Source organism: Perognathus longimembris, chromosome 3, assembly GCF_023159225.1.
Source record: "Perognathus longimembris pacificus isolate PPM17 chromosome 3, ASM2315922v1, whole genome shotgun sequence".
Classification (NCBI taxonomy): Eukaryota; Metazoa; Chordata; class Mammalia; order Rodentia; family Heteromyidae; genus Perognathus; species Perognathus longimembris.
Genome location: NC_063163.1, coordinates 118,762,111 through 118,788,377, shown reverse-complemented (window position 1 = coordinate 118,788,377; position 26,267 = coordinate 118,762,111). Strand labels below are relative to the sequence as shown.

The following is a 26,267-nucleotide window of genomic DNA, read 5'->3' as shown; positions in this document are numbered from 1 at the left end:
TGCTGCTGGAAGAAGGGAGCAAGGAGCCAACCAATCAGATCCCCACGTGGAGAGCACCTGGCCCTTTTCTTGTGTCTGATTGGTACACGCAGGACTCACAGCAACTCAAAGGGCAGCAGGGCATTTTCCCAGGGGTCTCTAGGGCCTTTGGCAGAAGCAGTCAGAGACCAGGGGAACCCTGTGGCCCTTCTTCCTCTGTGTGTGTGTGTGTGAGAGAGAGAGAGAGAGAGAGACAGAGAGAGAGACAGAGAGAGACAGAGAGAGTCCTAGAGCTTGCATACAGGTGTCCTTTAGCTTTTTGCTCAGACTAACACTACCACTTGAGCCACAGCTCCAGTTCCAGCATTTTGGTGGTTAACTGAAGATAAGAGTCTCATGGACTTTCCTTCCCTGTGCTGGCTTCAAACCACGATCCTTAGGTCTTGGTCTCCTGAGTGGCTAAGATCGCCAGTGCTCGTTGAACATGCCTAATTTAGTGAAAATGCTCTTTAAAGGGGTCATATGATTTGCCCACGTGGGAGAGAGGCATGCGGTGTCCCGTGGGGAGACACTCGGGGATGGTGGGACAGCGCTGGGCTGCCCTCCCACCCCCAGGGGACCTCACCTACAGGGGAAACCCAGGCACAGGTGCGGTGTCCCCTGGGCATCTCTGCTTAACATCTGGGTGGCATCTAGCGCAAGGGGGGGGGGGGCGAAATGAACAGCTGGGCGATTGAAGCTGAGTCTGCACGTGTACGGGGGTGGAGACGAGCCCAGATCGCTCATTTGTTCAGTCTAAGCAGCTGAGCAGACTGTGAAAGCCCCAGAGGAGCCAGCTCTGCCTGCTTCAAGATCCAGGCAAAGCCCTGGGGTGGGGTGGGGGTGGAGGAAGCCTGGCCCCCCCTCCCGGGAGCCACAGTCACCCTGCAGAGCTTGCTATCCCCACCCTGAGAGGGGACCTGGAACCCGAAATGAAGGGGGCCAGTTTTCTCCAAGTTCAACAGCAATGCTCATGGCATTTCTGTGAACACCTCCACCCCAGGAATCTGACAACAGGCCCCAAAGCATCAGAGAGTCCCAGAGTTCAAGTCCTCCCGGCTAGCTGTGTGACCTTGGGAGGTTACTGAGCCCCTCTGAGTGTGTTTTCTCCGGAGGGAGGTATGATTGGAACCAGTTTCTACTTCCTGGAACTGCGGCGAGGCGGAAAGGAGCGGATGCACAAGGCGTAGCACAGAGCACATCTTCACAGGCGTTCACCACTCAGTCTGATACTACACTGTGCATTATTCCCAGGCGGATAGCAGGGTTCATCCCGGCACCCCCTTCCTTCCTCTGCTCATTCTGACGAGGGCCTCTGCTGTGGGCGGCTCCACGCTGCCCGTGGGGCTTGTGAGACTCACGTCCCACTACTCGATTCTGTCCACCGAGGCCCCATCACTGCTGCCGGGCCCATCCTGCCTGCCAGCCGGCGAGCTCGCTGGCCGCATGGGCGCTGTCTCGCTCTCCCGCCCGAGTGCCACCCATGAGCCCTCAGGCATCCGGGCCTCTGCTGCCATCTGGGACATGCGGGTCGCTCGGACGGCTCCTGGGCTGGGGAAGGACCTGCCTGGCAAGAGCCACCCACGCCCTGCGGAGCTGTTCCCCTCCACTGGCCTGCCTGCTCGCTGCCTTTGCTGGGCGCCCACGCCTTCCTCCTGCTGCCTGGGCAGAGGTTTGCCATCGCGCAAGGGCCCGAGGCGGTGCTGGAGTCCTGCACCGGGAGAGCCCCACACATTCTGGACAGCTGCCTCCGTGGCCACCAGAACAGCCACGGGCACAGCCACTCCAGGCCTGGACGCACACGCTCCCACGAAGCTAACGGGTGCCAGGAAACAACACAAAAACAAAAGCGTGTGAATTGGTCTCCCAGGCATGCAACAACTCCAGCCAGGAACCCGGAGCCAGGAACCAGGAGTCCGTAAGGCAGGTGGGGCGCCACCAGCCCTTCTGGCCAGGGGTGGCCCGAGGACAGCAGAAAGGGGCATTTGAGGACTTGGGAAGCAGGGGTCTCTACTCACAGGAAAGGGAGGGGCTGCGCCAGGCCTGGCTTTGGGGCTGCACAGGGAGCCACAGTACAGGATCGGAGGACGACAGTCCTGCCCCACTGGGCCAGGAACACGGCGGATGGCTACGAGCAGCTCAGCACAGCAGGTAAGATACACTGCACGTCAATCTGCGTTTGAACCCCAGCCGTGCCACTTCCCAACCACGTAACCTTGGATGAGTTTCTTAACCTCCGAGCCTTTGTTTTCTAATGTTTAAATTAGAGACGATAATAAATAAGAGGTTTATTCTTCCTCCCTCTCGCCCCTACTTCATCCATCCGTCTATCCATCCGATCTCCCATTTATGCATATATAGATACATCTGTGTAGCCATCCAATCTGTCCATCCATCCAATCATCTCATCCATCCATCCGTCCATCCATCCACCCATCCATCCATCTGCATTCTCAAACCACAGCTGGATTTGAGGTCATTGTTCTCAAGCTCTAGCTGGATTGAGGGAGTCCTTGTTCTCAAGCTCTAGCTGGGTTGAAGGGGGTCATTGTTCTCAAGCTCTAGCTGGATTGAGGGGGGGGGTCACTGTTCTCAAGCTCTAGCTGGGTTGAGAGAGTCATTGTTCTCAAGCTCTAGCTGGATTGAGGGGGGTCATTGTTCTCAAGCTCTAGCTGGATTGAGGGTGGGGGTCATTGTTCTCAAGCTCTAGCTGGATTGAGGGGGGGTCACTGTTCTCAAGCTCTAGCTGGATTGAGGGGGGGTCATTGTTCTCAAGCTCTAGCTGGATTGAGGGGGTGTTTGTTCTCAAGCTCTAGCTGGATTGAGGGGGGTCATTGTTCTCAAGCTCTAGCTGGATTGAGGGTGGGGGTCATTGTTCTCAAGCTCTAGCTGGATTGAGGGGGGGTCACTGTTCTCAAGCTCTAGCTGGATTGAGGGGGGGTCATTGTTCTCAAGCTCTAGCTGGATTGAGGGGGTCATTGTTCTCAAGCTCTAGCTGGATTGAGGGGGGTCATTGTTCTCAAGCTCTAGCTGGATTGAGGGGGGTCATTGTTCTCAAGCTCTAGCTGGATTGAGGGGGTCATTGTTTTCAAGCTCTAGCTGGATTGAGAGAGTCACTGTTCTCAAGCTCTAGCTGGATTGAGGGGGTCACTGTTCTCAAGCTCTAGCTGGATTGAGGGGGTCATTGTTCTCAAGCTCTAGCTGGACTGGGGGATGGGTCAGTGTTCTCAAACCCCAGCTGGATTGGGGGTCAATGGTTCTCAGACTCCAGCATACATCAGAATCACCCGTTAAATTGCAAACCATGTCCCTAGCTTGAATATCTGGTTCAGTATGTCTGGAAGGGCACCCAGATCTGGATTTGTGACAAGGTCAAGGTGCTGGGAACACTTCAAAGGCCATACTTCAGGAACCACTGGCCTAGTTTATTTCTACACCAAAAATAGACTCATATTGCTCCTCTGCTTACAAACCCCCAGTGGCTCCCCTACCTTCAGAACCTGGTCCCAGCTCCTCCCGGAGATCTACGATGACCTTCACCTCCTGGCCGATCTCGGCCACTTCCAGGTCCCCTCAAGCTACTGACATCCCTCAGCCTGTGATGTTGCATGGGGCATGTTTCATGCTCCTTCGATGCGTCCCGCAGACCCTGCATGTTTTCCTCCACCTGCAACCCGTTCCCTCTTGTTGCTTGTCACATTCCTACTTGTCCATCAAGGTCAACCTGACCGCAGCACCGCTTACAGGCATCTTCATGGGCTCGAATGACCGTGGACTTTGATGTCAGACGGCCTTGGCTTTGAATTCCAGATCAATCACTTGTTAGCTGTGTGACCCAAGTTCACCTCTCTGGGAAGCCAAAATTAACCTCGGCTTCTTCATTATGAAATGTGAACAAGAGTCATCGTATGAGATTGTTTTGTGGTGAAGACGCGATGTGTAATAAATGCCTGAAGGGCAGTAGGTATTTAATCAACAATAGTTGCGATTTCCCCCGCTCTGCTCCGCAGCACTGCCTGCCTTCCTCCAGCTGGAAGCCTTCCTTCTCTGTGTGCCATTAGAATTCGGTACTTGATCCTATTTTGCATATATTTTATTGCTATGGTCTCCTACTATTATAATACCCAAGGCAACAGAATGGAGGCCTTTGTATGAATGATAAAAATGGACTCTCCCAGCAGACTTTTGGGCACAGGGCCTGGCAAGAACTAAAGAATTTTTGCACGAGGCAAATCTACAGGTGGATCCCCCGGCCCCCCGCCACCCACCCCCGCGCCAGAGTGCATGCTTGGTCGGGGAGCAGAGGAAGGGCTGCGTCTCAAGCTGTGCTCGCCCCTGAGATAGAACATGCCTACACAACTGTACCCAAAGGTTCTGTGCATGCAGGATAGGAGCTCTGTGAAAGTGGGGACTGCGTCTTGTTTCATCTAGAGCCATACCAATGCTGAATTAATACAGCCGTTGGCCAAAGGCCGGAAGGGCAGCAGCTGGACCCGATGGGTCTTAGTTTCAGAAATAGGGTCCTTAGATGGCAAATGAAAATGTCCTTTGAGGAGCAAAGCAGATGCTAAGTCCCCGTGTGCTGAATGGAGCTCGGGGAAGCATACAGGACTTCAGACAGCCTGGCCCCCGGCAGAACCTGCCGGAGACGTCCCGGCCTCTGCCCTGCAGGTGGGAACTGGGATCAAGCTGCTCCTGGAAGCCATCAAGACAGTGTGGCTCCTTCCCTGCCCTTCACAGCAACCTGCCCCCACTGCCTGTCTCTTCAGCATGAGAGCAAGCCGAGCTCCTCGAAGGCTTTCAGGTGTTTTAATTAACACTTTCTCATCTCCCTCGCAGACCCCCCTCCCCCACGGCAGCTGGCACTCGGCGGGGGGAGGCGGAAACGATCGCGGCAAGACGAGCTGCTGGATGAATTCCCGGGATCGCGATTCGGAGCCAGCCCAGGCAGAATGGCCCACGAGACTCCCGTCCCCCAAACAACCCACCCAGAGCCAGGCCATGGGTGTGGCTCAAGCAGCAGAGCACCCGATGAGCAAACAGGCAGGCCCTGCCTTTGAACTTCAGTGCTGCGCCGTCCCCCAAAAGGCGCTTGGGGAAGTAAAGGCAGGCACGACCCAGTACGTGCAGAGACAAAGCCCTCACATGGAAGGTGAAGAAAAGCCGCACTCCACCTCCCAGCACCGCCGCTTGGGGGGAAGGGTTGAATCTGTTTTGGCCTCTAGGATGCTGAGGAAATGCTATGACCCATTTGCAGTTGGAAAAAAAGAGTAGTCTCTGGCTTCAAGGTGAAAGTGATCCCGGGGGGCTGGCGGAGCTGTTTTTGTTTTTAAGTTGAGCACGCTCTCCGTGTGAATCCTTCCCAGTGGACGGCGGCTGTGGAAAGCCACCCTCGCCCGGTCTCTAGCAAAGTCCCTTCCCGGAGGGGACGCAGGAGAGGGCACTCTAGCTTCATTTAGACTTAATTCATCAAAATGTCATTGGTAAGAGCGGTGTGATGTCCCGGGCTTAGGAGCCTTGACTCTAAGCCTCGCAAAGCCTTTTCCTCTTGGCACCTAAATGTGCCATTCAGCCAGCGTGTAGCTGAATGACAATGGGGGCTTCGTCCTGAGCTGTGCGTCTAGGGCTTCTCCCCTTCGCGCTCCAGTCCTTCTTCCAAGTTGTACAGTGTAGCTGCTCTGGGTGAATCCAATCCAAACCCGAAGCCTCGTCCTCTGCTCCCGCTCAGCCCTGGGGGACAGGCTTGCTCCCCGCCCCACCCCACCCCCAGCCTGTCCATCCGCACTGCCCCAGGGCCATGTGTCCTGGCCACCATCGGGGCAGTCTGTGATGACCCATCAAGGCTCAGGGCACTGAAACACGGGGACCCCCAGGAAGAAACCTCAGCTTTGCCCCCTTCTGATTGATGCAAGCCACAATGCCCACAGTCCACTGTAGGCTGGAAATGGGCTTCACTTCCTTCTGTGCGCTGGGACGCACACCCCTTAAAGGAGAAAGAGGGGCAGCGAGAGGCAGCCGGTTTACCTAGAGGGGCCCAAGAACAGGGCCTCCGGGCAAAGCAGCTCGTGCTCCCCGAGCGGCTGGCTCCGTCCAGAGGGCTCGCTCCACCTCCCCAGCATGCCCCCTCCACTGCCTGGTCTGGGCGGTCCATGAGGGCAGCGTCTCTGTTTATTTTGTTCCCACTTTTCTCTGATGTCTACAAGATTGGAAGTGTTCAATAGCTACCAATTTAATGAACAAATTAGTTAATTAGACCATGTCTCCCGGTTTTGACGAGACCGCCGCAGCTCGTCTTTGGCTGAAAGACAGTCTGGGGTGAATGGTAAGATCCTGCCTGGTTGCCCCATGTGCTTGGGGCCCAGGCCCCGCTCCCCTCCTGCCGGGCCCCGGTCAGATCTCATGAGGGGCGGAGCAGAGGGCTGGGCACTGGCTCCTCCACTCCTGGTCACTGGGCCAGGCCCCAGCTGCTGGGCGGCGCTGGAGCACCAGGCTCTCCGTGCCCCAGGCCGCGCGGGCGAGTCTGGAGAAGGCCTGGCATCTCTGGCCACCGGCTCCCCGCTGGGCTCGGCCTTCAGAGCGGCACCTCAACAGGAAGGACGTGCAGGAGGGGCCTGGGACTGCGGAGAAAGGAGCCCCTCTCTGCAGACGCCGGGGTACCCGCCCAGGGCGGGCCTGCGCTTCAGAGACCCTGAGGGCCCCGTGGAAGGCCCCGCCGGCCATGCTCACGCCCTGGGAGGCCCTTGCCGGGCTCTCCCGGCCTTCCCGGGCTCCTGTGTTGAGCTGTCCGTCCGCCCTCCCTGCGCCAGCTCTCTCTGCGAGCACGGCCTCGCTCCTGGAGCAGCTTCCTCGGGACTTGACTCCCTCCCAGTGGGGGGCTCAGGGTTCTGAGATGGAGGCTGCCGTTCACCTCCCCCCCCCATCCTGACAGACGCCGCCCGGACTGCCCCGCCAGCACCTGCACACCTCCTGCCCTCACTTCCCACGCACCTCTCGTATAGCTCCCATCCAGACAGAACCCTCACGGCCCGGGGGCAAGGACTCCCTTCTTAATTCCTGGGATTTTACGTGTGCCTCTTACCTTCCAAGTGTGGCACATTATATAAAAGGTGACAGCCCTAGGTTACTTAACCGGGGGCCTATGTTCTGAGAAACGAGGCGCGAGGCGATGTCACCACCGTGCACACGTCAGAGTCCTTGGACGGACTGAGAGGGCCGTGACATCAGCAGTGACGAGAACCGTGAGGAACCACCGTCACACACGTCGCCAGGGGCTGGCCCACGCCGTGTCACGCGGCTCCCCGGGACGTCGGGCTGTCAGACCTGGCCCCGCCTCGTGCTCTGTGGCCTTGAACGAGCCATTGAGCTCTCTGAGCTTCAGGGAGCTCATGGGTGAAGTGGGGACAAGAAAGTCTCCTCAGGAGGTCAGAGGTGCTGTGGCACACAGCAGCACCCACTGCAGAGACTGAAGGTCAAGCTCAAGGTCAAGTTCACATCTGTGCTTCCTGCACTGGATCCACATTCTCTTCCCCCATCATTAAAAACCCACTGTACGGGCTGGGGATATGGCCTAGTGGCAAGAGTGCCTGCCTCGGATACACGAGGCCCTAGGTTCGATTCCTCAGCACCACATATACAGAAAACGGCCAGAAGCGGCGCTGTGGCTCAAGTGGCAGAGTGCTAGCCTTGAGCGGGAAGAAGCCAGGGACAGTGCTCAGGCCCTGAGTCCAAGGCCCAGGACTGGCCAAAAAAAAAAAAAAACCCACTGTACAACCACGGACAGTGAAACTGGCCCTGCTTTAATTGTGTTTTATAGTTGTTAAGAGTGTACACCAAGGAAACAAAAGATGTCCCCCTGGAAGAACTCCCTGTATCCTTGCTCTCACCTATCGGAAGCGGGACATTCCGTGACAACACCTGCATTCCAATCAAGTCTCTGCTGCAGCCCAATCTGGGGGCCCCATGGCCATTGGTCTGTCACGGCACAGTAGCAAATGGGCAGCAACAATGCCACTACTACAACCAGCTCCCCAGACCGTTCAGCAATTTCCCGTTCTATTCCACATCGCCCTTGAGAGCAGCAAGCACCGAAGTTGGCTGATATGGGTGTATCCTGGGACCTGTCCCAGTTTGGCCGGGGGTGTTCACAAGCAACAAAATCATCAGAATTAACCCAACCAAAGAGCGAGCGCGGGGACTATACAAGGAGAGAGCCCACATCGGTGTGGGTGGGTGGAAGCCTCCACCCCCCGCTCCAGTGCTGGGCTGGGACCATGGCGGTCTGTTCACCAAAGCAAGGCACCTGCGACCAGCTGCCGGCCAGCGCCGCCACGGTTCCGGGAAGCAGGGCGCAACTGGGCGAACGGAAGGGCGGCGAGACCACAGCCCGGCTGCGTGCCTGCCATTCCCTGCCCTCTCACCCACCCCAAGGGAAGACCAGCCGCCACCTTCTTACCCGAGAAATGAGCTCCCCGACCATGCCTGTCCAGGTGCCGTTGGCCTCGGGCACGCCGTACAGGCCGTCCCCGACCAGGCGGATCTTGTAGTTGAAGCGGAGGATCTCGGCCAGCTCCTTGAGCATGTCCACGCAGAAGCCCTCGTAGCGGTCGTTGCCCTCCATCTCCTGGTGGTTCCCCTTCAGCATGAGATACGGGTTTTCCTGCAGCAAAACTGGGCAGCTGTCATTCTCATCGTAGCTCGGGTGTCCCCGCCGGATGGGATGGGGTGGGGTGGTGGGGGCAGGGCGCAAGCCCCGTGAGGGATGAGAGGCGGCGGAAGGCCCCACGAGACTTCCATCATGGACTCCCTTAGTGGTGACCGGACACTCCCTGGACCCTGATCCTCCGAGTGCTCCTGTTTCCCGCTTCTCCCATCCGTTATACGCAGGGTCCCCACTGTCCGGCCTCTGCCTCTTTCTCTCCTGAATTGTTCTCCTCTCCCTTTTGCTTATTCGACACAGACCTACTTCCAGGAAATGTAAGAGCTATAAGGATGCTGCGGTGTGGCAGCTTAGATAAGAACAGGTACATGGTGAATGGATAAAGAAAACATTATATATGCGTACATACATATGTGTGTATAATGCATGTATATATGTATACACACAGACACACACACGCGCACACACAGGATGGAGCATTAATCAGCCATACAGAAGAATGAAATCATGTTATTTATAGGGAAGTAGATGGGACTGCAAGCTATCATGTTAGGTGAAGTAAGCCAGACATAGAAAGACAAGTGTCAGGTCCTAGGCTAACCTGGATAGCAATCTTTTCATTTATACTTCCCGCCATGGCTGGATGACAACCATGCTCATTTGTTTTCTTTTCTGTTGAGATAGTCTCAGGAGTTTTTGCACTGGCTGTCCTAGAGCCATGAGCCTCCTGTCTCTCCCTCCCGAGGGGCTAGGGTTCTAGGCATGAGCCACTGGTGCCCTGCAGGAACAGGGCTTCTCTCTGCCAGGATTCTAGGTTTGTGCCTCTTTCCAGGCTCTTCTCCCATGATGTTTGCAGTAGATCAATAATCCCACACAGGGTCCCGGGGCCCCAGGAACTCCTGAAGGTCACAGTGGAGGTCCCTGAGCAATTTGCATGATCTCAAAGAGCCTAAGAGAAGTGGACACGTTTGTGCTTTGCACATTTATTGGGCTGAGACTGAGCAGGTAGCCCACCTGTGTACCTCTCAGCTCTGGGCTGATATTCAGTATCAGTGTGACAAGACGGGTTATCCCATCCCTGCTGGTGAGATGCTGGGTTGAGCAGGGAAATACATTTTCTATTAGCTACAGTGAGGAGGGGTGGAGGGATGAATGAATGCTTAACACATGTAGCTGGTTTCATTGACAGATAGTTCAAAACACGAGGCCTTCGGGAGCAAAGGCAGAAGGGGAAAAAAGAACACCTTGGTTGTATGGGCACTTGATTGCTCCCATCTGCTAAGTGATCATGTCTTTGAAGATGGAGCCTGAGTCTTATTCATCTGTGATCACCGTGACTGAGCATGTGGCAGGGGCCAGGGGCAGGAGGTGGATGCGTGGAGTTGGTAATTATTGAATAGAACTGAATCAAATAAAAAGGCAGATGGTCCCTTGCCCCGTAGGTTCATAGAGAACTCTCGGAACCATCTGGAAGTCGAGAAAGAGGCCGCATAAAACCACAGACAGTCAGGTGTCCACTTGGGTTTGTTGCAGAAGGAGCCTCAGGTATACACGGCAGGTGCCAAGCAACAGGGACAGCTGAGGGAGAACGGGGGCTGTAAAGCTGACCCCCCCTTCTCCAGCCCGGAGGAGGTGGTCCCTTTCCTGGGGCTCTGCACAGTTGCTCCGGCCTGCCTTCAGGCCCCCCCTGAAGAAGGGACCCACAAACAGTGGCATCTCCACCCATCCCTCTTCTCCATCCGGCTGCTCCGCAGCTCAGCAGATAACATTTCCACACGAAACTGCCACGCGGGCGCAATGACCCCTTCGGGAATCAGCCTGGCTGCTGCAATGAACGTCCCCAGGAAGCCTGGGAGCTGTCCACCCTGGGAGGCGGCCGCCCCTTGGGGAAGGGCAGCTGGGAGGAGACTCAGGAAAACCTGCTTACCAGGATGGTGGTGACCACCAGGGTGGTGTTGAACAGGCTGTCCGAGATGTTGGAGGCGTAGAGGCGGCTGTCCATGCTGAGGCCCTCTGCCACATGCCACTGGCCGATCTGAGGAGACCAATGGAGAGGACTGGAAGAGCCCGGGCTGCAGGCTGCCCCACCGGCCTGCCCCGGAAAGGGCGGGGGGGGGGGAAGGGGGCAGTTCCCAGCTGCAGGAGGGAGGAGCTTGGAGTCTGGAGAAGAGACTGGGGTGGGGGGGGGGCTGCTAGAGTAAGAAGAGAGGAGTGAAGACTTGGGAAAGATGGGCGAGGAATGGAATGGGGGTCGCAGAAAGTCCCCCCACCCCATACGGGGGATGAATGATTTCCCAGGAATGGCACTATTTGGGGGTATGGATGGGCCACTGTGTTGTGTGGCTTCAAGAAACCCGGTTATCTCGGTGAGAGAGAGGTGGGTAGAGGGAGCAGGTAGGTCCTGGGCCCTCATTTAATGGATGGTTAGGAGCACAGATGGATGAATGTGTGAGAAGAGGAGGGTGCTGGTGAGTTCCTTGGCTCACTGGGACAGTTGAGAAAAGTCACCCAAGTCCTCCACACCCTTGGCCTTCCCGTCTTGAGTCTGCCCATCACAACCACATTTCCTCTCTTCTTCTCAGAGCTGACAGATGGCCCAGATCTGTGACCACAAATTCGGGAGAGTTCTAGCCCCCCCGAGCCAGCCTGTCACAGGGCATAATACAGACACTTCTTGGGGTCCATTACAAAGATTCAACCTGGCACTCAATAAGGTTTTCCTTCCCCTTCTCTATTGTTCCGTCTGTATTGCCTTTTAAAAATTTTTATTGTGGTCAAACCACTGAATCTGAGATCTGACCTCCTGACCCATTTTTAAGTATTTGGTATATAGAGTGTGGCCATGTCCACTGCCGTAAAGATCTCTGGCCACAATTCACTTAGAAATTAGCCAAGACTGGGGCTGGGGATATGGCCTAGTGGCAAGAGTGCCTGCCTCGTATACATGAAACCCTGGGTTCGATTCCCCAGCACCACATATACAGAAAAAGCAGCCAGAAGTGGCGCTGTGGGTCAAGTGGCAGAGGGCTAGCCTTGAGCAAAAAAAGAAGCCAGGGACAGTGCTCAGGCCCTGAGTTCAAGCCCCAGGACTGGCCAAAAAATTAAAAAAAAGAAATTAGCCGAGACTAAACTCAAACATATGTTTTCTTGTTTGTCTCCCATGCTGGAGCTTGAGCTCAGAGCCTCACATTTCCGTAGGCACTGTGCTGCACAGCCACGCCTCCAGCTCCCTTGAGACAGTCTCACCGGCTGCTTGAGCGTCTGTCTGGACTACGATCTACTTGTTTTAGGCTTCCCATCATAGGATGATGGGTTCTCAGTACCCCACAAAGCTTTTCGCCAGGACGATGGGCTCTCAGTACCACACCGGGATGGAGTCTCGCAAAGTTTCCTGCGGGAGCTGACCTAGAACTGTGATCCTCCCAATCTCAGCCTCCCGTGTCATTAGCATGAGCCAGCACAGCGGCCTGCTGTCAACTGAAAGGGGTTCTGAGCATACTTTGGCCTTGAACTGTGATCCTCCTGGTCTCAGCCTCCTAAGTGGTTAGGATTACAGGAGTTCACCACCCAGGCCTACCTTTGGGGCACATTTTATAAAATCCCCAAAGAAATAAATTATGAGCAAGTAAGGTAGAAGTACAGAATATAGACAACATCTCAGCAGTAAATACATAAAACACAGACACAGAACCCCAGTGTAGTTCTCCTAGAGGAAGGCCCTGGTCAAGCGTTTCTGTGGCTGAGCAGCTGAGGGGAGCAGCCGGGAGAGAGGGCTGACGGCCGGCTGGAGCCCCAGGGAGACTCCCACGCTGCCTCTCCCAGCCTCTCCGGGCGCCGGGGCCGACTTCCTGGGGAAACTCCCATGAGTCCCACGACGCCCTGTGGCTCTGCTCCCAGGAACACGCTCTGTATTCTCGTCTAGAAGCTCCAACAACAATAAGGCATGGCTCGCTCATGGCTTTCACTTTCACCCCACGAAATGAGAGCACTCGGGATCACAGATGAGCCGGAACCAGTGGGGTCCCCTGTACATCCAGACGGCGAGCCCCACTTGGCGAAGAAGAAAGAAACTGAGGCTGGCAGACAGGCCTGGACCTTGAGCCCTGGGCTCTACCCCCAGAAAGCTTGCACACCCTCCCGCCACACCTTCCCGGCTTCTCTCGCACGGTGTCAGCCCCCCCCATGTCTCCCCTACTAGCTCACGTGGCTTGTGACAGAAGGGGCCAGCCTAAGTTACGTCAGACCCCGCATCCTACCTGGGCTTTGGGATCCAGGAGAGCCGGCAGCTCCACTGGACAGGTTGCTCCTGGTGGGTGGGCCTGGGCAGAAGGGAGGTGAGCCTTTCTTTGAACTCTGGAGCTCCCAGTGACTCCCCAAAAGGAGCACCCAGGCCCCTCCACCGCCTGACCTTGTCTCCCTCCTCTTCTCTTCTCTTCAGGGAATGGGGGTGGGAGGTGAGGAGCCGTGGCTGGATTTGCCAATGACGAGGGACAGGGTCCTCGCTACTGGACGCCTGTTGTGCCAGATGTCCGTCCTATCAGCTCTGAATCCTTCTGTCATGCTTTGGTGGGGTTGTGGTGTTTCTGTTTTATTCGTGAAGAAACTGCGACTCCAGAGAGATCGAATGAATGGCTTACTGGGCATGGGTGGCACAGGTTTGGACCCACAGTCATCTGACTCTTACATCCGTGTCTTCCCTGACGCGTGTGCAGACTTTGGGTGGGGACGCCCATGTGTCCTTCCTTTTCCTGGTGGGTTTCGGAGCAGCTGGCTGGATGTCAGCACCTGGACGCTCAGGGCAGGACGCCTCCAGAGCCCTAAGCCTACACGGCGCGCCCGCGGGGCCGGAACGCCCGCAGCAATCCCGGCCACCTTCCCACCTCCACCGGTCTCAGCCATCCGGTTCTGACCGCCGCAGCCTCCTCAGCCTGACTCAAGCGAGGAGCCAGGGATGGAAATGATCTATCCAGAGTCAGAACCGACAGCCTGAGCAGCACACCCTCCGCGTCCTCACCCCTGGGGACCTGGCAAAGAGACTAATTAGCCCCAAGCTCCAGCCGGCAATGCAATCTCCCACCCACCCTCCTATTAGCCCTCAAGAAATTAATAAACTCATCAGATCCAACAAAGCGTTTTGGCAGCTATTACCCGACACCGTGTAATTGCAGAAAGGCAGTGGGAAGGAAGCGGAGAGTCAGAGCCAGGTGCCCTGGGATACGGGCTAACTGCCCCACCCACTGGGCACCCGGGAAGCCACACGCGTGTCTGGGTGCCGAGGACACACAGCCTCTCATCACGGACAATCTGTGCTTCTGGCCTGTGGCCGAGTCTGAGCTTCACCCCGCTGACTCCCGTGGCAGCAGCTGTTCTGTGAGCGGTCCCCCGCCCCCCGCCCCTGTGCGCAGGCTGGAGCTCACTTCAGAGAGGGTCTCCTCCTGATCTCTGGCCCGTCCATCTCTCCCGCTCACTCACTCTGCCTTTCCCCCGGCTCTGAGGCCGCAAGGCTGACGTGGAGGGAGAGGGAGCGCTGCTAACGTCTATGCCATTTTCTTCTTCTCTCTCTTTAATTGGCAGTACTGGGGATTGAATTTGGGATCTCATGCTCGCTAGACAGGTGCTCTTCCACTTGAGCTGCACTTCGGTCATGTGTGTGTATGTATGTGCGTGTGCGGGTGTGTGTGTGCGTGTGTGCATGTGTGTGTGTGTGTGTGCACGTGTGTGTGTTGGAACTCAGGGCTTGGGCACCGTCCCTTGGCTTTTTCTGATTACCATTTGAGCCATACTTCCACTTCCAGGTTTTGGCTGGTTTACTGGAAATAAGAATCCTATAGGTTTTCCTGCCTGAGCTGCCTTCCTCAGATCCCAGCCTCCTGAGAGGCTAGGGTTACAGGCCCGAGTCACCGGAGCCTGGCTTCCAGTGTCTTTGTGTGTGGATTATTTTTTCCAGGCAGGGTCTCACTTTAGGTCTGGGCTGGCTGGACTCTGATCCTCCTCCTTTGCATCCCTGTCATCACTGTGTGCAGTGGTTGTGCTTCCCCCATAGTAGGACAACAGACATGCCCAGTCATTGGCTGAGGTGACGTCTCCCAAACGTCCCCACCCACCAGGCAGACCTCAAAGGGTGATCTTCCCATCTCCTCCATCTCTCCTAGGATTACAGGTTTGAGCCTAGGTGCCTCAATGCAGGTGAGAAGAAAGGACCCTACCAGACGGGTGTAAGCCCACCCGAGTCTAGCTTCTATTCACACATGTCACCGAGCCTAGCTTCTATTCACACGTGCCACCTGAGTCTCACTTCTATTCACACATGCCACCCGAGTCTCACTTCTATTCACACGTGCCACCCGAGTCTAGCTTCTACTCACAGGTGCCACCCAGGTGACAGCCCCAGCGCTCGGGACCTAGCCGTGACCTGTCTTCTCTGTGCCTGAGCTGTGTGACCACACGTAAGCCACTGACTCTCTCGGGGCCTGTCTCCCCCATCTCTGAGATGGAGATTAAAATACCAATGACTGCCCCTGAGATTCTTGGGGAGATCAATGAGAGGGGTAAGAGCCAGCACTCCGTAAGCACCACAGGACCCTTGTCTGAGCAGCAGGGGCGGTGTCGCTGGGGATTTAGTTCACTAGAAAGATCAGGTGGGGCTCTGGAGGGGCAGTGTAGGCACTAGAAATGCAAATGCTGAAACTCTGGGCCAAATGGACTCAATCAGAAAGCAGAGGGCTCCTGACATCCAGGCTGTAACAAGCACTCCAGGCAGTTCTGAGGCTGGCTCATTACTGCAGGACACAGAGCAAGCAGCGCGATGACAAAGAGGGTCACAGGGAAAGGCTGGGGTGCGGGAGAAATAAATCATGATGGAGTACCAGGACATGCTTCAAAACTGGCTCGCCTGTAAAAACAAGAGGCCCTGATTTATGGCATCTGCCAACTTCTGTGGTGTTGACCCTCCCATCAGAGCCAACACGGTGTTAGGGAGCACCAAGCTGGGAAGATGTATAGAATGGGGTCTGGCTAGCTGGGTTCTGCCTTCTCCACTCTTGCACAGTAGGCCCTGGGCTGGGCACTTGGAGTTTATGTGGTTTATCTCACTGATACCCCACTTTGTCAGTAAGAAAAGCCATGTTTAGATAATTACATACACATACACACATTATATATACATACACATATATACACACACATATATATATATATATACACACACATATATATATATGTTGCTAGTATGGGGCTTAAACTCAGGACTTGTCTTGCATGGCTGATATTCTACCACTTGAACCACACCTACAGCTCAGCTTTTTTTTTGCCAGTCTTGGAGCTTGAACCCAGGGTCTGAGCACTGTCCCTGAGCTTCTTTTGCACAAGGCTAGCACTCTACCACTTGAGCCACTTCTGGCTGTTTTGTTTTCTGTTTATGTGGTACTGAGGAATGAATGCATGCTAGGCAAACACTCTACCACTAAGCCACATTCCCAGCCCCAGCTCAGCTTTTTGCTGGCTAATTGGAGATGGAATCTTGAGGACTTTTTCTGTCCAGGCTGGACAGAAACCTTGGTCTCCCAACTAGCTAGCGTTATCAGTGTGAGCCACTCGTGTCTGGTTCACCCCAGGTAACAATTTATCCAAATCACAGAACTGATGAGAGAAAAAAAAAAGGACAATTCATAGAGATCTCAATATTTAAAACAAGCACGTGGTCTTCCTAACCACTGATTCTGTGCTGTTAGAGGGACAGGTTCTGCTAGGAGGGCTTCAGACACGAAAGCTTATTAGGTAATATGACTGACACGGGACATGCTTTCTATGTGCTTAGAAAGTAGGATTTCCCCAACAACCTCAAGGAATAAAGATCTATATAAATTAATAATCACTCTGCTCCTCCAAGCACTATAGTGTGGAGATTTTAATTATGTATTCAAAAGCATTCTTTCCCCAAACCCCTTCTAAAGGAACTACAAGTCCCTTTGTCCTCTTAAACAGAATATGGGTCTTTACCTTAATGTGCAGTGCTACCACTGAGAAGCCGGTGTTGACAACTCTGCCCCGGGGTCCGCATAGACCCCAGGGCTGCTTGCCTGCACCTCTGCTCCTCTGTAAATCCATCTGTCCTCCTCTTCTCAGGGTGGGCGATCCCTGCTGGCCTCGAGGATGCAGCGGCCTCGGCGCTGGCCTCCCAGGACTGTGCTTAAGACCCACCAGGGCCGGAGCTCAAAGAAATGCCTGGAAGGAAAGCTTAGACCAGACAGAAGTCAGCGAGCGGGACCGAAGGGCAGGAGTCCATGGGCTCCCAGGCCTCGTCGGGCGCTGTCCATGGTCCCACAGCTCCACCAACTCCCTGGGGCCTAGTCTGGGAGGGCCTGCACCTGTGGTGACGGTCGGTGTAAGAGACCAGGGGCCTGCAGACGCTCCAGAGTCTAGAAGATGCTTCAAGGCTGGGCTCCACGCCTCCCTGGCTGATCTCTAGACTTTGGTTCAAAGTTCACTTCCTCCAAGACACCTCTCTTCGCTTCCCAAATCACGGTTGGCTTTCCAGAGCCGCATTCCTTTCCTTCCAAGCATTTGTTCAGGTGACATTCCTTACAGATGACGGCTGGTGGCCTGCCTTTACGCCCCCGGAGAGTGGCAGAGCACCTCGCTTTTCATAGAAGCACAAGGAAATCTCTTTTTTGGGTGGGTGGGGGGAGGCAGTACTGGAGACGTAATCGAGAGACACGAGCCATCACACCCCAATGTCAATGGAAGAAAATGTACCAGGAACTTGGCATGTAGCATCTCACTTAATTCTCAGCAGGTGCTCCAAGAGATCTTTCATACTCACCCTTACAGGTTTCAAAAGCCCTATATCCTAGAAAGGTGAGGTTATTTGAACTTCCCAAGGTCACATGCAGCTAAGCACTGGAATGAGGACTCCAATGCATGCTTTCTAACCATGCTAGCCGGCTACAAAGAATCAAGACTCAACGGTGACACCTGGACTGGTAGCAGAGGTGATATGACTGTTGCCAACTTCCTCCCCATCTGTAGGCTTTGGCTTCCTTCTCAGTTACCACGGAGGAACATCTCCTGGGGACGTACACCCCAGTCCCCGGGGCTGGTATGTTGTTTTTGCGTTGTTGCTGCTATCTGGAAAGTCCTGGCGATCCTACAGCATACACCCCTTTTTCCTCTCTCCTGCCTAGAGACCTGGGCTGTCATTTTGCCGCTTTGTACTCTCTCAAGTAGGTAAAAGAGGATTCATTACTGGGGCCCAAGGGATTTCTTCACATCTTCGTCTGTGGGTGCGCACACATGCCATAACCATGAATATTTTATGTACATTTAGAGAACTATTCTATGCACTCCGCACCACTGGGACCCCGCTTCTTCTGGGGAGTGGGGGCGGTTTGAACCCTACAGCTGAACCCTTCCTCCAGAATCAGATCTTCAAACACCCCTTGATGTTTTTGCTTGCGGGGACCACTAGGCCGTGCGGTTTCCTGATTCTGTGTAAGAACCCTGTTATTATTCCCACCCGAGAAATACACACTTAGCATAGGAAAACAATAACTGAGTAATACAGGTACTTTTATACCAGTTGCTGTTGGATGCATGAATAAACCCGAGACTCGAGAGAGGCCAATAACACAGTTAGTAAGGATTAAACCTGGATTTTGAGCTCAGATTCTGGAGTCTCCTTGATCATCTGGGTGCATAAGCACAGCCAAGGGCATCGATCACTGAGGCGGGACATACCGTGACCAGAGATGTGGCCCTGGGTGACAGCACCCTGCTCCAGCAGAGACCCGCACCTGGACGCAGGACAAGCTAGAAAGACATGCAGGGCCGGCCCCGGAAGCCCACTGCTGCACGCATGTGTGTGTAGCCCACCTCGGTGTCTAGTCACCAAAACAAGTTCAGATCACACGAGAGGCTGGGTAATGAGAACATCCCCACCTGGGAACTGAAGGGGGATCCCGGGAAAGAAGGGAACGGAGGAGTCAGCCACAGGCCTCATTCCCTGACAAACGATCAAATGTGCACCTGAATGCAGAATGCCGGGAAAACCCGGCGCCACGGGCCAACGAGGGCACGAGCCAAAGGTAAGGGATCAAAAGCAAATCCAGGGAGAGCCAGCAAGATGCCGCACGGGACGGGCTCCCCCCGAGCTTCATAGGACCTCTGCTCAGATGCTCTAAGGCCGCATGTTGGTACCGTGTGTGGGGTGAGTGGGGAGGTCAATGCAGTGGATCAAGGTCTGAATCCTCGCTACTCATGAGGTAGAGGTCGGGAGGATGGAAGTTCCACGCCAGCACCGGGAAAAAGTCAATGAGCAACTATCTCGACAGACAGGGCAAGGGAAGCAGTGCCTGCCGGTTATTCAAAGACACACGGGAGGCCCTAGGAAGGAGGAGCGAGGCCGGAGGCTGACCCAGGCAGAACTGCATTCTCCTATCTGAGAAGAGAGAGGGGGAAAAAAGTAAAGTAAAACGATATGTAAAACCTGAAATTGATTTGTGGAAACCTTTGGGCCCCCCGTCTCCAGCCCTTGGGGATTTGCCGTAAGCATGTCCGCCTGAAGGCCCTCGCGTCCTTGGGTGTCCTTGCCTTTGATTCTCACTTAGGGGTTGAGAGGGCACTGCTCTCGTCAAGCCGCAGGAAGGACAGTCCAAACAGAAGAAAGGCGTCGGGCGTTCTGGTCTCCTCGACTGCTCTGCAGGAAATGGGTCACTCCCTTGTGAAGGCTTTGCTCACCCCTGGCTTGGCCTGCCCCGCCCTCCCCACTACGGAGACTTAGGGGTGCTCCAAGCCCTCCTTAAACACACCCGGGATGTTCATCATCCTGTAACAATCTAGGTGATCATTTGTTTCCAGCCTGATGTCCACGTTCAGTGATTGCTTCCGTGAGTCCAGGACTCTGACTTGTTCTCCATGTCTCTCCCCCGACCCATGCCGAGTGTGGTACTGGCACTCATCACATAGCTGGTGACAGGAACAAAGTCCCCTTTGTGGCTCTAGCTCCCAGGCCTGTGCACCTGTAACACATGCTCAGAGAACACCTGTCGGACTGCACTATGGCGTTCTTCTATTAGGCAAGCCACTTCTTTATAGTTTTCAGCTAGAATAACTACAGCAGCAGGATCCGGGAGAGGCTCTTGCAGCTCAAAAGTGGATTCCCAAAGGATCTGGGTCCACTGCAATGTGGTATGCCCTTTTCTAAGTGACCTGGGGCAGAGCCAGGAACAGGAAGGCGATGTCGCGGTCAGGGACAGGTCCAAAGGAAGAGAGCACATGGCCACGTATAGGAGGATGAGAAGACCCTTCTCCAACCTGGCACCCCCAAAGCCCACTCTGAACCTCTGAGAGGAAGCACAGATGTGCAGGTCCAAGAAGGAGAACTGAGGACTAAGGGGAGAAAGCGCCAAAGGAAGACGTCCGTGAAGGATCGACCCTCTCCCGTGACACCAGATCCATGCAGACGGCGTGAGGCAGGCCTGGCTGTCCACGTTCCACTGAGGGCCCACACGAAAGCCCCCACCTCCCCCACCCCCAGAAGCCTTTTGATAACCTCTGCCTTCTTGCTCAGACACCATACAAGCCCAATTCCAGCCCCATCTCCTTTCACAACCTCCGTTCCCATGGGAAGGCCCGCGTGTCCCGCTGTTGGGCCTCAGTCCTAGCCTGTTGAGAAGTGAGTCTGGCTTATTCCTTTTTCCATTTTCCCATCAGTCTGTTCAACAGAAGAATTTCCTAATCATGAGAGCTTTCCAACATAGAATAGGATGTCCCCATAGGTAGCAAGTTCCCTAATGCTGGAGGTATTCAAGCACAGACGCTACTTTGTACAGATGCATTTGTGAGGACCCAAACCAACTGGTGTAGCGGTCCTTTAATATTTCATGTTACTCCAGGAATGCATGATCTAGGATCTGCTACAGCAGGAGAAGCGGGCGGAAGGAAGGGTCTAGGGTAGAAGAGAAGGCCCTTGTTCACTGTGTAAGAGCAGGCGAGCAGAGAGAAATGTCCATGCAGGAAAAGCTGCAGGTTCCTGTAGATGTGTTCAGCGGGTCTCCTCTCCGGAGTCTCACTGCAGCCGATTCTCCTTGTTCCTGGTAGCTCTGGCTTATAAAGTAGCCTCACACATTTGCTCTTAGGGGAAATATGGGGACAGGTTCCTATGAACCTCTGGTTGGTATATAACCTTGTTATTGCACCCCTGCTTCTGTTTACACACACCTCATTTCACCCAGATTGCCAATGGACTAACACTGAACAACAGCACTACAGAGGAAGCCTGAACATGGCTTCTTGAGAGTGGATTTCTGTAGGGCTGCTGTGGCCTTCTTGTGCATAGGAGCACACTACATTTGGGATTCATCTTTAACTGAAGAATAGCTGGGGGGCGGGGAGGGGGGAAGCACAAAGAGGACAAAGACATGGCACTCAATATCCTGTGAAAGATGCTTTCTGACAGAGCCCTGCACGGAAGACAGAGTTTTGCCTAGTTCAACCTCTGCTGGGAGAATGTACATCAGGTGTTCAAGTGTTTTCCCACTCTGCCTGTCTGCCGAACTGTGGTGCCTATTGATTTGGGGTTTACACAAAGACTTTAGCAAGTAGTCAGATTTCCAGACACGGAACCCACAGATAATGAGGATCAATTGTACTTGTCGGTAGTTGGATGTTTGTTTGTTTTTTGCCAAAAGGAGCTCAAACTTCCATCCTTCATCCCCAATTTCTAGGAAGTGACACTGAATTGGGTCACTTCTCGTGGAGAATCAAGTCCCCTCTGGCTGTTCTTAAAGATTACGGTGACAGGGAAGGATTACCTAGGGCAGGAGAAAAGCACAAGCCACGTAAGCTAGTGCCGACTTCAAACAGGACTGCTCTGAGGAGACGCTCACTAATGGGATGGACTCCAGGCCTGGTTCCGGCTTCCAGAAGTTAACTTCCCAAAGGAGGGCCAGAAGACCCTCAGATCACTTTTCTGTTTGGACAGAAGTACTAAGGGATGTCAAAAGTTCCTAACCAGTTGTGTGTTTATTGCATAGAATTACAATAAAATTAATCTAAACCAAAGTAAGGATAACTGCATTGAATAATTATTTTTGCCTATCCCCCGATTCCCTCTTCTTCTTAAACATAGTCAAAACATTGCCTATTTTTTCTTCTGAGCACCTGGGCAGTAACCCAGCAATCTCCCTCATGTCTCTATTGACAGAGTAAACCAAGAGAAAGACTCGTCTGCCCTTCTCTCCTGCCTCCTAGAAGACTAAATGCCTTCCAAACTAGCTGCCCAGAAGAGAATCTGCCAGAGAGCTGGAACATGCTGGAGATTTTTCATCATCTAAGAAAATGACAGCTAAAAAACATGACACAGGGCTTGCCCGGCTCCACTGGGTCCGTGCGCCAAGTGAGAAAGCAGCTGTAATAATACCAGGACTTTGAACTTCGAGTGGCAGGTGCCAAGGGAACTCAGGGTTTTAATGAAGCCTCTAGGCGGATGGATCCCATCACTCCCTGTCCTGGAAATCAGGAGGAGTAGCGGGATTGTGGGTAGGGAGGGTGTGGCTTCCGAGCCTCAGCAGTGACCGACAGAGTCCCTGCCGCTAGCTGGGAGCTAGCCTGGGAGTAGAGAAGAGCATGCGCCCTCCCCCTCCCCCGTGCCTCGCTAAGCTCTGGGAAGATGCGGGAGTTTTAGACCCGGCGGTGATCAGCTGCTCTTGTCTAACTAAGCAAGGCCACACTAGGCTAGGCTTCTGTGTATGTGTTGGAGGAATGGCGACAGCCACCCAGAGCCACTGTTCAGTGCTAGGGAACGAGGAGGAAGAAGCTTCGGGAAGGAGGAAGGGGTGAGGTGGGGAGGGGAGGTAGGTGGTGGAAGGGCCGGCACTGGCTGGTCCTTGTAGGGCTCAGAGGGGTGACCCCGACGCTGGCCCTCCCCCTGTTGTGCCCTTCCCTGTGGTCTGTGCCGGGCTAGAAATGAGATTCTGAGAATATTGGAAACACAGATAGAGAGAGATATACAGTTAGACATTTCCTTGTGAGACAACAGAAGTAAAATTTGCACGATGTAGCAGAATCCTCAAAGCCCTGCCATAAACAATGTTTCATTTTGATCTCAATAACTTTACGACACCCCTGAAGCAGAGAGTGTGACATTCATCTTCCCTATTGTGCTGAACAGGGAAGGTGAAACACAGAAGGCTAGGAATGGGGGGCACTGGGACCCAGCCCTGAGCTTGGATGCTGACCCCATCTCTCCCCACGGCACCCCTGCAGCCCCTCCCTGCCCTCCCCATGCTCCTTCCTCCTTGCCCCCGAGCTTCCTGCCTGCAGTCCCACCTCTGCCGGTCCATGCGGGGCCCATCTCTCCTGGGAGCTGGCTGTCCTAAGCAGGTGGCCCTCCTCCAGCCCCTGGGCAGGAGCCGTTGGGAGTTGGCAAACTTCCCCAGGCGTATCTCAGGCAGAAGCGTGATCGGGCATGTTACACCACATACATTTAAAATGCAGCGCCTTCAAATCCTGCTCCTCTGCCCCCGAGCAGGCCCCTGGTCAAAACCTGGAGTAGCTGAAGTTGCTGCCAAAGCTGGTGAGCAGGAAGCTCCCGTGCACGGGTCTTCGTGTGGGCCGGGAGGAGGGAGGAAGCTCGAGGTCACGGCTCAAGGTCACGCCCTTCCGCAGCCAGGGCCTCTGCTCCTAAACCCTCACTCAGCTCAGGGTACCAGGAGACTGATTTCACGCTCCTCTATGCCCTAGGGGAAGGTACAGGAAAGCTTTTTTTTCCCCTTTTTCTCCCCAGTACTGAGTTTTGAACTCTGTACCTTGCACTTGCTAGGCAGGCACTCTACCACTTGATCCATGCCCCAGCGCCTTTTTTGCCTTATTTTTCAGGGAGGGTCTTTCTTTTACCACTCAAGTTGGCTTTGGATCACAATCCTCTGCCTGAAGGAGATTACAGACATGTACCACATCATGCTCAGCTTTCTTCTTGAGATAGGGGCTCCCTAACTTTTTTCTGGGGCTGGCCCCAGGGTTTCCAGCCCTGCTGATCTCCACCTCTTCAAGGGAGGGCCACTGCCTGGCCCCGGAGAGTCTTTGAATGAGCCAGAGGAGAACTTTGCTTCATTTCAAACTTTAAAACGCCAGTTGCCAACAGAGCATCTGGCACACGAAGTCTCTCCTGAGCAAGCAGAGGAGCAGGGGCTTCAGAAGACGCTCCCGACACAGCCCCGGGGCCTGGGGCTGTCCAGGTGTTGCTGGCTCTGAGCTGCTCAGGACCCCAAGGCAGTGCCCAGGCCCCAGCAAGGCGGCTTTGCACCCCTCAGGTGCTCGTTCATGGCTACACGGGGTCCTCAGGGGGTGGGGCCAACACCCAAAGCTGAGCGGGCTGGGGGGGGGGGAAGGCAGGTGAGTGGGGTGGGCACAGAGCACGGGCACGCTGGCAGGCCTGAGGGGCAGCCTGGTCGTATGCCCCGGGCGTCGGTCATTGCTGGGCTGTGTGGAGTCGAGGAGGGCGGGAGAGGAGGAGGAGCAGAGAGGAGCAAGCCTGGTGCGTCTCCCTCTGAGAGCAAGCGGGCCCCTGGGGGCTGCAGACCCGGGGGTGAGGGTCTCACGTACCCCGGTGTGGAAGGAGGTGGGCCTAGCTGACCGACCTCCAGCCAGAAGTTGTTATGACTTTCTAAGCGAGGGGATCAGTGATGCAGAGCCCCGCGCCAATTCCCCTTCTCCCTGCCTCTTAATTAAAAAGAAGAAATAAGCGATGTCTCCGTCACCTTCAAAGCAGCCCCCCCAAGCCGCATCCGCAGCGTGGGTTTGCCAACCGCGTCTCCTCATCAAAGGGAGTGAGAGCCCCCGAGAGCCCGCACTGTGTGGGGGTGCGGGCGAGGCATGGGCTGGGCCTCCAGGCTGGCCCGGGCTCCCCGGGGGTCCGTCCCTGGGCTGGGGGAGGAACGGGCACTCCGCTGTGTCCCTGGGCAGAGGACCTGGCCCTAGGGGCTGCTGATTTCCAGGGCTCTGCGCCAGGTCCAGGCAGAAGCAGCTTCACAGGCTCTGCCTGTTTGTGGGAAGCGCCGTCTTCAAGCTGAACTGGCACTCGCCCGTGCTGCCTTCCCCACTGGCAAGCTGGCGGAGCCGCGGTGGCTGCTCCGAGAGGGCCACGGACGCAGGAGGCTCCCGAGAAGAGAGGCTGGGGGGAGGGCAGGGATGTCGGGGACGGGAGGACCTCGCGCTGCTTCTCCAGTACCCCAGCCGGCAGGGGTGGCGCTGGCTCAGGTGACAGGCAGAGCACCTTGGAGTGTCGTGTTATTCCATGGGTGATGGCATTGGAATGGAGGGAGGGGCTGGGCCCCGGGGGCAGGAGCACGCCTACCTGCCCGTCCACGCAAACCACCTCCCGCGTCACAGGGGCCCCTTCCGGGAGACCCCCACTGCCGGGGCTAACGTGAGAACTGCAGCTGCCTCTGTACCCCCCCCCCCCCGCCACTAGTGGAGGCTCCCCTCCCCCAAGGGGGGCAGACCTGCCTCTGCCGGGCTGCTGTGAGGGAAGATGGCAGCCAGGGGGTGCAAGCCTGGCGGCCCGGCCTGCAGCAGTGGCCAGAGACCTGCGGAACTTGCAAGAAGGTGGGTTTGAGTTCGCTTCCAAAGAGGGCCTCGCGTGCTCCAGGTCCTGCCTGAGTGCTCCAGGTCCTGCCTGGTGCTCCAGGTCCTGCCTGGGTGCTCCAGGTCCTGCCTGAGGTCCTCACATACATCATTCCACAGAGTAGCCCCTTGGAAGCCGAGCTACATCTGCCTTGAAAAACAAAGCGCAGTTGTCGATTCATCAAGCTCTCCCCCAGCCCTCTCCGCCAGCCCCACTGAGCTTCCGGTCTCCGTGAGAACAAAGTCACTGGATCCGTGGTCCAAAAACGGATGGCTTGTGCTGAGCTAGATTCACCTCCCCTGGTGCGGGGATGCTCAGCTTACTCCCTTATCAGTGCTCCCCTTTTCACCCTCTCCCCTGGGCGCCCGACCCACGCGTGGGCAGCCAAGGTGGAGCGAAGGGACACGGGCTAGCCTAAGGTGCACGCGGCCGAACGAGATCCCCTTTTCCTCCCTCCTGACCCACCAAGGAAGCCAGGCGCACTCGGATCTCGGAGATGCTTCGGAGAGCAATCCCGTTTAATCGGGAGGGGCTCACAGTAATATAGTAGTGATGATGAGGATTGAGCAGGAGCTGGCGATAGGCTGGCAAGCTTGTCTGTCCAAGAGCAGCTCCCAAGGACCGCCCTCATGGGCTTACATCACTTCCCATAGTCCCGCCCTGTGTGCTCGCTGGCGCAAGGTGGGGGATGGTCTCAAAGCTACCCCTTCTGGTTCTGGACCCAGAAGGAGATAGGTATGGCTCACTTCCACACTGCCCCAGGGCTGGGGGAAGGGCAGCGTCTCGGGAGCGCTCTCCTCGCCCTTCCCCCCTCAAGGCCAAGCTGAATCCCCAGCAGGCTTGGAGTCTAAAAGTCCGCATGCAAAGAGCTGGCCGAATCTGTTGGGAAGCGGCACTAATTGACCGCAGGGCCCGGAGTGGAGAAAGAACAAAAAATTTTAGACTAACTTCCAGCAAGCAAGCTACCGTGGA

At 55.4% G+C, this 26,267-nt stretch overlaps 1 protein-coding gene across 1 annotated transcript in view; it reads right to left on the bottom strand.

The window, feature by feature from the left end:
• Grik4 (glutamate ionotropic receptor kainate type subunit 4) overlaps nt 1–26,267 on the bottom strand; it is a 215,421-nt gene that overhangs the window by 39,343 nt on the left and 149,811 nt on the right. The window contains exons 11-12 of the mRNA XM_048344013.1: nt 10,602–10,709; nt 8,471–8,674 (exon numbers count right to left, since the gene is read on the bottom strand). Coding sequence (XP_048199970.1) covers nt 8,471–8,674; nt 10,602–10,709 — 312 coding nt within the window. The remainder of the gene's footprint in view (nt 1–8,470; nt 8,675–10,601; nt 10,710–26,267) is intronic.